The following is a 12,115-nucleotide window of genomic DNA, read 5'->3' as shown; positions in this document are numbered from 1 at the left end:
TTTTTATGTCTGTTGTTGGATGACGCTGTCGTATGATATCGTCTTTGACCAGACATACACTAGCATCCGAATTTGGTCTAATAGCGGTCATTTGAATCTAAACACAATCTGAGAAGTTGGATCAAAAAAAATTCAGTCGTATTCAGTCTTTTGGTCAATTTTCAAACTTATTGCGGGGCACGCAAAGACTATTCAGACGTTTTACCTGCAGTTAACTCAGCACTGTTCAGAACTTTTTCTGATAATTCAGTACGTTGTTGAGGTTATAAGATAGTTTAAATAAAAACTACTGAACAATCTGAACACATCTCAACTTATTGCTAGCGAATCATGAGTACAGTTCCTTTTTTACCACAGTGGATACAGTCTGAAAATTGTCTGAATGATTGGAATTGATTGAAAAATCTATTGTTCACACTTTAAGACATGTTCCGATCAAAGTTATCATTTCACTTCAAAATTAATTGTACGTATCAGTAACAATGACGAGTAGGATTGCATGATTTCCTATCAAGTTGGAATATGTAATCACGCATTTAGCTTTGACATGCATTTTTCTGGACGACATAAAGTGTTTTGTGTTTGTAATTCAGTCTGTTGTTGTTGTTTTGTTATACATTTAAAAGTTTATTTAAACTTTAATTTTTATACTATGTTCTATTATATTCTTATTAAGACTTTGATTGAAAAGATATAAAAAAGCTGTTGAGATCTAAGTACAATCTCTCATTAGTTTCACATTCATTTCCAAATTTTGCCCAACGTCATGTATGCCTTTTCATATATAAACATGTGTTTTAAATATAGGGCTATTGGGATTCATTGTAGATTGTAGTCTCTGTTTCTTCATAAAAAGTTGTTGATTTACAAAGAGATATGAGTTTCCTCGAGCGTTGGATAATTACCCATTTATTTTAAAAAAAAAACCATATAATTATGTAACACTCTTAATGTCATGTAAGGTTAATGTCCCTTTATTTTTTTTCGTACACTAAATATGGTTAGTGCTTAAAATACTTGGGGAAAAAATACCAATATACAAAAAAAATTATTAGCCAAAGACCATGAAAATGAAGTAAAGGCCAGATGAATCTGTCAGACGACATGATTCCTTACAATCATTTTATACACCACATATAGTTGATATTCAGCTTATAGTATTTGCGAAAGGAACTAACCACGTTTAACCTTAATTACTTTTTCTATGAAATTAGTTCGTAAAACTTGTCTGACGAACATGAATGCGTTGCAAGGACATATATATATTATATATCTCATATATAATTATCCTTTAACACACAGCAAATAACTGCCATTGCTTTCAAGCATTCGCCGAAAAACTAAAAAGATATCAATAACAATGGGCATATGACAAAAGACACTCCATTTCACAAAGTATCTGCATACAAGGAATGAAACATCCAGATCCTGTCCCTTCTCTTATAAAGCTTTAAACAAACAGTTTTACATACACCACCGGATGATTATCCCTATGTTGCGTATACAGCGGCTTTTTGTAGCTTTTTAAGATAACAAACTTACATGTATAAACACTAACAAATTACAAATTATATTTTCTATTTATTATGTTATGAATACTTTGAATAAGGATAAAACTGAAATGCAATTCAAAGCTACCTTTTATTTACTTGTATAAATTGTCAAATATTGACTTACTTGTTAACTAATAAGATATGTATATTGAACGTATTGAGAAATCATTATCATTTAAAGTTAGACGTCACAAAATCTAAAAAGAAACAAAAAGTCAGTTAAAGTCTCAATAAATTGATAACCCTATATAGTGCTTAATTGGTTGTGTTTACAATGTTTATACGCTCTTTATCATACTCTTCGTAACGTTGTTCAATTTATTCTATCAAAAGTTTCATAATATCGGAATAACCTTTGTCTTTAGCACACATTAATGGCGTACGTCTGTCACTATCAAGTGTTTCTACTTCGGCACAATTATCCTTTAAAATCTTCACAATGTCACCATGTCCCTTCAAACAAGCTAAGTGAACAGCTGTTCTTCAATAATTGTCTCTTTCATTAATATTCATACCGATATCAATCAATAACTTTAGTATTTCAGCATGTCCATTGAAACAAGCTTGATGTAATGCTGACGATCCATCTTTGTGTTTTATGGTAGTATCGACACGACTATTTATTTCTGGACCGTTTAAATCAAGAAAAAATTTCACTATGTCAAATTGACCTTTCCGACAAGCCAGATAAAGTGGTGTTGAACCTGCATTTGTTGTATCATTAAGATTCATACCAACGTCAATCAATAACTTTACTACTTCTAAATGTCCGTTTAAACATGCCATATGTAAAACTGACCATCCATCTTTCTGTTTAATGGTAGTATCAACACGACTATTTAATGTTTTGCCGTTTAAATCAAGTAAGTATTTCACTGTTTCATAATGACCATTCCGACAAGCCAGATAAAGTGGTGTAGAACCTACATTTGTTGTATCATTAAGATTCATACCAACGTCAATCAATAACTTTACTACTTCTAAATGTCCGTTTAAACATGCCATATGTAAAACTGACCATCCCTCTTTCTGTTTAATGGTAGTATCAACACGACTACTTAATGTTTTGCCGTTTAAATCAAGTAAGTATTTCACTGTTTCATAATGACCATTCCGACAAGCCAGATAAAGTGGTGTAGAACCTACATTTGTTGTATCATTAAGATTCATACCAACGTCAATCAATAACTTTACTACTTCTAAATGTCCGTTTAAACATGCCATATGTAAAACTGACCATCCATCTTTCTGTTTAATGGTAGTATCAACACGACTATTTAATGTTTTGTCGTTTAAATCAAGTAAGTATTTCACTGTTTCATAATGACCATTCTGACAAGCCATGTGTAGGGGTGTAAAATTGATTGTTGTTGTATCATTAAGATTCATACCAACGCCAATCAATAACTTTACTACCTCTATATGTCCATTTAAACATGCTATATGTAAAACTGACCATCCCTCTTTCTGTTTAATGGTAGTATCAACACGACTACTTAATGTTTTGCCGTTTAAATCAAGTAAGAATTTCACTGTTTCATTATGACCATTCTGACAAGCCATGTATAGTGGTGTAGAATTGATTTTTGTTGTATCATTAAGATTCATACCAACGTCAATCAATAACTTTACTATCTCTAAATGTCCTTTGAAACATGCTGTATGTAAAACTGACAATCCATCTTTATCTTTAATGGTAGTTTCAACACGACTATTTAATGTTTTGCCGTTTAAATCAAGTAAGTATTTCACTATGTCAAACTGACCTTTCCGACAAGCCTTATAAAGTGGCGTAGAACCTGCATTTGTTGTGTCATTAAGATTCATACCCACATAGACTAATAACTTTACTACCTCTATATGTCCGTTTCCTGACGCTAAATGTAACCCTGACTCTCCGCAAATGTTTTTTATGGTAGTATCGACACGACTATTTAATACTTGGCAGTTTAAGTCAAGTAAGAATTTCACTGTTTCATAACGTCCATCCTGACAAGCCTTGTGTAGTGGTGTAGAATTGCTTTGTGTTGTATCATTAAGATTCATACCAACGTCAATCAATAACTTTACTATCTCTAAATATCCTTTGCAAGCTGCTACATGTATATGTAAAATTGACCATCCTTTGTGGTTTTTTATTGTTGTATCTACACGACTTATTAATGCTTGGTCGTTTAAATCAAATAAGTATTTCACTGTAGCATAACAACCATGTTTACACGCAAAATACAGTGGTGTTCTACCATTTTTATCTTTCTGATTGACATTCATACCGGATTTCATCAATATTTTTACGGTTTCTGCGTGTCCATTTTGACAGGCTGAATGTAAAGCAGTTTGTCCATAAGTATCTCTACTGTTGATATCTGCTTTGTTGTCTAATAACAGTTGAGCAACCTCAGTGTGACCATTAAGGCAGGTTGCCGATAATGCTGTTGTGTTATCCATATTTTTTGTATCAATGTTCTCATTATATTTCATTAAATATCTAACGACTGCAATTTGACCCTTTTCACATGCGACATAAAAGGGAGACCTATCCTCATTGTCTTTAACCTCTATGTGATACGGATAATTTACTACAAAATGTTCTACAAAATCAATATATCCCAAATGAGATATACATACAAAGGCGTATTCCCATCTTCATCGAAATCAAACGAAATTTGCTGACATGTGTCTTGTTCTTTCAGAAACGATAGAAGTAGTTTTCTATATGCCTCATTTTCTGTTTGAATGCTTCCAAATACTTCCCAGTATTTGCCCTTCATTGCATCTTTTATTTGTCGTTGTAGAAATTGGCTTTCGAACTCTTGTGGTATTTGAATAACAAAAGCCACACTATTTTGAGTAAATGATGAAATGTACGCACGGTTTGCCAGGAATGCAATATCAACGTGGTCTATCAAACATGTCATTATAGATGGTGCAATAGCTGCTGATATGATGTCAAACATTTTGTCGTGGATTGCTGTGTAGAAGTCATCTGATTCTGTAATATAGACACCTTTAAGACACTGAAAACTGTTAAATATCGATATAATGGATACAGGTTCGATTTTACATTCCCAGCATATAGCATTAACTAGCTGCTGCACATCCTCGGATCTTAATTCGTCTATACAAAATTTATTATTTCTAAGAACAAGAAGAGAAATACAGAGAAAAGATGATGTAGATCGTTTTTTCATTTTTATGATTTCATTTCCAATTATTTCAACAGGATGGGTAAAGAATCTATGATCTTGATTAAGGTTTGTACAGTACAGAGAACATAAAAGAGGGAAAAAATCGTACAGACAAATATTTTCTATGTCGTTCACTGTGTTCTCAGGTACATACGACAATGCAATAGTCCTCCTTTCTTCAGGAGTAATTTTGTATTCGGTACTAAAGCTGCATTGTACAAGTGAAAAACAAGTAAGTTTTGGGAATGTCTCGTGAACATATATATTTTCCCTGCACGTAATGATAAACTTATGCACTGATTTGCTATCATTTTCGTCATCGTCGTCTTCAGATTACAAGACTCAATTAGCATACTTAATTTGCAATCTTTTTGCTCCCATGATTCTGCTTTTTGTTGATTAAGAGAGAATTTACCACAAACGTCATCAATTACAAAAACTTGGAATTTATCTTTTGTAAAATGCTTAATGATTCCTGAAGGATCATCACAAGGAATTATATCGTATTTCTCCTTTTCTAATTCCAATGCTACATGATGAGCGACTGCAGATTTTCCACAGCCTGGAGATCCAGTAATAATAACACCCGTCGTTTTGTTTAATGATTCTAGTATAAACGTTGTTGCTGAGGTAGGAATGTATTTTTTGCCATTATTTCTCCATTCTTTCAAAGTTCGTTGTTGTATTTCTGTAAACAAAATTAGTTTTAGATAGACAGATATGTATTCAATCATGTTTCAGTAAATGATAAAAGATTAATCGTAGCAAGGTATAAGAGACAAAAATGGAGATGCAAAATAACTTTATTGCCAGAACCCAGAAACAAACTCAAATCATGGTAAGTGGTAAGTTTCTCCTATTCAAAAACATATTTCATAATTCCGAACTCACTAAATGTATGGTGTTCAAAAACAAAAAATCGATAAAGCATTTCATTATGAAACACACAACATATGCTTTATAAATTAGTTACATTTTCACTAGTGCTATGGGAAACTAAAATACTGCCAAAATAGATATGATGTTAATCGTAAATCTTGTATAGTAATAATTTAAGTTCTTTCTTTCTTATATCCTCGCTTATTAAAATCAATGCTCTTTAAAAAAAAAAAGCTTCATAATCAGCTAAACTCTTCCTTGTCCTAAAGACGCAGATTGTACTAAAACTACTTTGTCACGCGCATCTGGATATGACAGCAAATGTCCAACCTCGAACAGTTGGGGAAAAAATGGACACAACATTCAAGCTTGATGCAGGTCTGGACTTGATTTAAATTTTTGACACATTATAGGCTTTTGACACAGAATAAATGTTGTCAAAGAACACGAAATTTAATATACATGTACGATTTGAATTCATTTTCAATTGAAGATGTCTTGCTGTTGCGCAAAACTTACTAAATCAGTTTTCAGACTATATACACCGAATTATCAAAATACGTTGTGAAACCCAATTTTTCTTTTATATAAAATAAAATGACTCCAGAATTATTGTTTAACCCCCCCCCCCCCCCCCTTTCTCCCTTAATTTTCTAAAATATAAAATGTTCGAGGACATTTACTTTTTAATTTCTTAAATTTTGAGAAAAAGGATTTTTAACTTCTCCCCCCAATTTTATTTTACTCAACCCCCTTTTCCAAAAAAAATAAACAACATATAAGGAACGCGTCTATGGCACATATATGATGCCCCCACGTAACACTATCATTTAAAGTTATACAATTTATTTAATTGTGATGTCAAAAAAAACACCAACGATTATTTCAGAAACAATAATAACTTTGTGTTTAATTTCACTATCAATAATATTGATTTTCCATATAGATCAGAAATACCTTTTATATTATTTTTTTCTATTTCTAGCGTCGCCAACTTCTGGTTGATTGTAACCATATGCTGATTTGTTTTTTCCAACTGTTTCTCAAGCCGTATAAAATCTATGATATCTGTGACATTAGTTAACGATGAACTTATCAACGCATCAATCTCTGACTTCATTTCTGGTGCTAGCCTGAGTATTGCCTGTAACACAATGTAGTACTTGATGTAAACAATGAAAAACACAACGTAACATATTCAAGATTCTACAGAAGTTAATTATAATATTACTATTTGGTACATGATCCTCCAACGATAAATAATTATCACATCAAAAGAGACACTGATCCAATAAACGATAGTTAGAATGAAAGCCCAGTACGGTATGTTAGAATTGTGAGATATTTTAGAAATGCTCGTTGTTAACAATCAATTGAATAAGGAAACTTCATTTGCACAAAATACCACTGCCTTGATATTAAACAACTTCTCATAAAAAGCAAGGGGTTATCAATTATAGTTCACTTGGATTCAATTAACCTACATAGAATGGACGAATCCCAACACACACATGTCCTTGACATCACCTTGATTATATTTATTAAATCAAAGAAGAAAAAGTGTACAGTTTTCAATGCTGAGTCATCAGTCATCGAGATAAAAAAATGTTCTTTTTTTTATTTCTATTTACATTTAATTATTTGAGAAATTACCTCAGTCACACAGTTCCAAATTTCCCAAAACTTCTTTACATTAACTTTACCGCTGTCAGAATGAACAATGGAGTTTCTGTAAAATTTTATCCTTGAAATATCAGCAGCATCGGTATGGATCGTTTCCAGTGGAAGACTATCTTGGATGTCAAAATCTGTGAAATGTCTGAGTAAACATGCCATCAATGATAAATCAAACATGTCGGATGATACTTTTGACGAGCCTAAAACAAAGATGAAAGTATTGAAAACTGAATAACTGCGTTTTAATTACCCAATGCCCGATTATGACACATTGACATGAGGACAATGTGTTTATTTTATATCACTACAACGAAAACTGATTGACTGTTTGTGTAAGCCTAGTAACCAGTCATAACACTCAAAATGAGCTCTACAATGTGATATACAGGGATGAATGGCTGCTGCTTGAATTAAAACCTTTCATAAAAGATATTCCTAGTAAAAGCTGATAGCAAGCCTTGAAACAGAATAGTTATAGACCCTTCAAAAAGTTGGAACACGGACCTTATCCTTGGCAAGTATAACATTTTCTAACATGAAGTATAGGAATCCTTTAACACTTTCTATCAGACTTAGCTGGTTATACACTATGCTGCATAAGGATAGCATGTAGGTTAGGTTACGTGTATCAGCAGCGTTTCATATTACCCTATTTCTACACATAAGTGAATGCTTGAGATGGAATTGTGCAGTCATACAGATCTCATATTTCAAATGGTAAAATCGATTTTTGTATACACAAAGAAGTGTAACTATATGCAATGAGCATATTATAGAAAATAATCATAGATACCAGGATCAAAAAGCAGGCATCATGCAGGTAAACAAATATTGTGTCTGTATAATGCGATCTGTATACACTGATCTAACACAGATTCTTCTATAATTTTGCTTTGTTTTGCTGATCTCTTTGACAGGAAAAAAAATTTAAAATACATAGATAGTCAAAATAAAGAATGTTTTTTAACAATCGATGTATCAGCAGATTGTTCTAATTAGACATGTAGCTTAAATATCTGAGAAGACTACCTTTTGGAAATAATAATTCATACTGTGTCACTGTGATAATCCTCTTTTTGTATGTAAGGTAACTATCTTGTCTCGATTTGTGCGTAGAAATTGTTGTAGCTGTTCTGGATGGAATTCATAGTCAAACCTTCGTCTTACAGCACGTGGTGCGACTCTTATTAACAAACCAGCTAACCGTAGAAAATTTATATCTTCCTGTGACAGAGATGTCGGTATATCGTCCGGTGACAGGGATGTCGCCATCCTAAAATAGAACAGCAATATTGAATTGTGTTGAAAACGAAATACATTTTTATTGCGGATCTGGTACTTTTTTGGAAAGATAAAATCTGCAGATGTAATTGAAAGATTATGAAAGAAAGGATATGATTGATGTTAACTTTCAACACAAAGTACCTACATTCACTTTACAAAATTCAACAAATAGGAACATGGCTTTGACAAAAAAACATGTTTGATAACAGGAAATTACACCTTTTTGCATAACAGTACCGAGGAGTTAAATAAGAACAATAGACGATATAAAAAATGTTATCAAAGAAAACACAAAGAAGCAATCTGCAAATAGGCAAAAATCCTCAGTCGACTTCGTGCATGATATATTGACCTTCTATGTACATTTCAGCATTTTGACGTTTTCAACTGCACAAAATAAGAAAGTGAAAACCTAGTAGAAGAACAAATATTATCATAGATCTAGGTAATAGTTCAATGGCGAAAATGCTCGTTTTCCATAAAATGTCGATTGTCTACAGTTTTTGAATGTTTGGCCTTTAGAAAACTAAAGACTGAGCAAAATCAAGACATATAAACTTGGGTAACGTCAGGTTTTTCAGGGGTGAACATTTTGTGTCTACTTGTGTTACCGTCGTGTTGCTCAGGTATGTAAAAAACTAGTACTTAAATAATTCCAAAAGTCACATTCAAGGACATTTATACTATATACGCAAGTGCGTGCTGCTCGGATTTTGCTTAATAGAAATGGAAAGTGTGCCATGCGGAAGTTACACACCTCTTTTTTCCGTAAAGTTTTGTAATCCGGATCTGTTTTCTCTCAACCATTTTTTTTATTTTTTGAACAGCGGTATACTTCTATTGCCTTAATTGTTCTCAATATTTTATTTTCATACAAAATATAATAGACGTAGTCAACATAGTCACCAAACGATATATCATTCATTAAGGAGACATTATCTATTGAACAGAACATGCAGAACGTGAAGTTAAAAAGGATAATACGAGCTTCTTTTCATTCTTTCTGTTTCAAGTGAGCCTTAACTGTATAAATAGCATGTAAGCAAGAGGAGGATAACATTGGATTGACGTTGGAAATCCGACTGTTTGTTGTAAAAACATGCTTTCCAAACGTGAATCACAAGCATATAAATTGGGTTTTTTTTTTTAATTTCTGGCGACATTTTGGGTCTTAATTGAGTGTTGCCCCATTGGCAATCATACCGCATCTTATTATTATTATATATTTTCCTCAGATTTTTTGTACGTTTTCCTTATTCTGAATTACATTGTTACAAAACAGTATTTCAAGTGCATACAAAAGTGTTGCTATATAAGGAGTTTTTCAATAAAATAGGATGAAAAAGAGATGATACACAACATTGTTATATCTTATATATGCGTTCATTGCAGAAGGTTTTGATGGTTACCTTTTTCTGCGCAGTTATTAAACACTCATTAACAGAGTTGATGAAATTGCCAAAGGTAGTAAACTGTATGCCTTTGTGATTGTCAATTACTTTCTGTTTTACACAATAAGGTAACAATTTAACCAAAAATGTCGATAGGCATGATTTTGAAAGAAAATATGTTCATGTGTTAATAGTATTTTTTAAGTATTTACGTCTTATGTTTATGACGTTACTTTGTACCTTTATATGGGGCCTTCGATAAAGATTTTGAGAATAAAAGTAACACAACTCAAAATATCGCATTTTATTCGTTTATTACAATACACATTCTGGTGGCGTGACCAGCATGAAAAGTAAACTGAAAGCGGTAAGAGCAGGCCATGATAGTGCTATAACAAGACTTTCGAGAAAATCGGAGGAAGAGTAAGATTTGGAGATAGAAGAAAAGTACATTACTATTCAAAACATATTCGCAAAAACATTTAAAAAACGTACATTGTTAGTATATTTATCATGTTAATTTAATAATAATGATAAATGAAAGAAAATGTAATGTTGTTATATATCAAAAATTGTAATTTGGCAAAGGAAGATTAAATTGGTATTGTCCACATGTCATATTGTTGGGCAATAGTGATAAGTTGCTTATTACGTAAAAATGCGTTGATCATTCTATAGAGAGAAGAAACATGTTTTGGTATTTGAAATTAAATTTTCGGTAGAATTTTAAAGTAAAATATGAGACTATGTGTTTATATTATACTTTAAAAAGGTATAAAGAAAAAATAGTGAACTTGTTATTTTACTACAAGTAAAATGGAAAACCTCTTTGACATTTCTTTATCGAATATGTTTTACTGTTTGAGTTAGCATTCTTTCAATGGCAAAGCTGCAAAATTGTTTCGAACAAAAATTAATATTTCGTATCTCGTCAAAGCAGTCATAATAATACAATTATTCCATAGTCGTGCATATCAATTGCCAATCTGTCTCAAAATTTAAAAAAAAGGTGTGAGCAGAGCACCAGACCGATTGTGTATAGATCGTTAACAATATATGATTAGATCTTTAGTAAACTACCTTACGTTATTTAAAAATAATTGATATTTAAAGAAACATTATCTCAATTTGTAAATGAAACATAACTTAAATTGTCTGATCTGGGACATCAGCTATTGATTAAAATATCCATTATATACAAATACAATGGCTTTGTTAATTTGATATAAAACAAAAGCCGCGATTGTATATATGTGTATTATTTCTGAATAGGCTGTATATTATAGTTTGCTAAAAATCAAACAATTTAAAACTCTTTTGTCTTAACAAATTAACTTAATTCTTTGATATTGACTAAAGTTAACACATTGTTATATGAGAGCTGATTCTGAAACAGCAAACTGAAAGGTTATAAGAAAACTAGCAAAAACTTTAGATAAAACAAAAATATATTCAACTCATTTCCAACAAGTAAACCATTGTTTAATAGACCTGATATGTTTATTTATATCAATATTAGAGCTGTACCGTTATTTAACAGATCGTCTTATCTTATAAGTTTTTGTCGAGCAATCATATTGTTTTTTTTCATTCAAAGTTACAATTTTTAAATGTTTGCAAAGTAAACAAAACACTGCACAAACCTTCTTTTTTGATTCAATAGCAATTTCAAGATAGGTTTCGATCGAATATACAGAAATTTGCGATAAGTTCCTGTCTTTTTATTACTTATGTTTCCTTTTAATTCTATTTTGAAATCACGAGAGAACAAGTTTCAATTTACAATCCAAGAACATGTGAGTCGTGACGGATCTGAAGTGAAGCAAAATTGGTTATTGTCATATCATTGATTGCCCAAAAAAAAATCAAACAGAAATTTAACATTTGAAATTAGTCCTGGTTTCGCAGGTAGGAGTTATTTCGCTTGGGAGACTTATTTTTTGGTACATTTTAGAATGCCTGTACCCAGTAAGGAAAATGACAGTTGGTGTCCATTCGTTTAATGTGATTTATCATTTAATTTTGCCAATTGATTAATAAATAACCGTTTTGAATTTTCCTTGGAGTTCAGTATTTTTGTTTTTTTTACTTTTTGATGTCATTACGACGAATGAGGTATGTCCTAGACACGATGTTGATTCGA

At 31.8% G+C, this 12,115-nt stretch overlaps 2 protein-coding genes across 2 annotated transcripts; both read right to left on the bottom strand.

The window, feature by feature from the left end:
- Positions 1-2,036: 2,036 nt before the first annotated feature.
- On the bottom strand, positions 2,037-4,034 carry LOC134689840 (ankyrin-1-like). The gene is made up of 2 exons (XM_063549808.1): positions 3,773-4,034; positions 2,037-3,646 (listed from the first exon to the last, which is right to left on the bottom strand). The coding sequence occupies exons 1-2, from the start codon at positions 4,032-4,034 to the stop codon at positions 2,037-2,039; spliced, it is 1,872 nt and encodes a 623-aa protein (XP_063405878.1).
- An 833-nt stretch (positions 4,035-4,867) lies between these two features.
- LOC134690860 (uncharacterized) lies at positions 4,868-8,603 on the bottom strand. Its single transcript, XM_063550983.1, has 4 exons — positions 8,327-8,603; positions 7,274-7,497; positions 6,578-6,764; positions 4,868-5,429 (listed from the first exon to the last, which is right to left on the bottom strand). Exons 2-4 carry the CDS (start codon positions 7,472-7,474, stop codon positions 4,873-4,875), a joined length of 945 nt encoding a protein of 314 aa, XP_063407053.1. The 5' UTR covers positions 7,475-7,497; positions 8,327-8,603; the 3' UTR covers positions 4,868-4,872.
- Between the last annotated feature and the right edge of the window lie 3,512 nt (positions 8,604-12,115).

Source organism: Mytilus trossulus, chromosome 11 (assembly GCF_036588685.1).
Source record: "Mytilus trossulus isolate FHL-02 chromosome 11, PNRI_Mtr1.1.1.hap1, whole genome shotgun sequence".
In the NCBI taxonomy this organism is placed as follows: Eukaryota; Metazoa; Mollusca; class Bivalvia; order Mytilida; family Mytilidae; genus Mytilus; species Mytilus trossulus.
The sequence above is the reverse complement of the archived record's forward strand: the minus strand, read 5'-3'. Positions and strand labels throughout refer to the sequence as shown.

What these genes read in the sequence shown, in the direction of transcription:
- LOC134689840 (XM_063549808.1), bottom strand. Translation starts at nt 4,034, where the DNA reads ATGAAATATAATGAGAACATTGATACAAAAAATATGGATAACACAACA. An exon ending in AACACCACTGTATTTTGCGT is followed by an intron (nt 3,647 to 3,772) that starts GTAAACATGGTT and finishes TACATGTAGCAG; the next exon opens with CTTGCAAAGGATATTTAGAG.
- LOC134690860 (XM_063550983.1), bottom strand. Translation starts at nt 7,474, where the DNA reads ATGTTTGATTTATCATTGATGGCATGTTTACTCAGACATTTCACAGAT. An exon ending in TTTGGAACTGTGTGACTGAG is followed by an intron (nt 6,765 to 7,273) that starts GTAATTTCTCAA and finishes ATTGTGTTACAG; the next exon opens with GCAATACTCAGGCTAGCACC. An exon ending in AGAAAAAAATAATATAAAAG is followed by an intron (nt 5,430 to 6,577) that starts GTATTTCTGATC and finishes TTTTGTTTACAG; the next exon opens with AAATACAACAACGAACTTTG.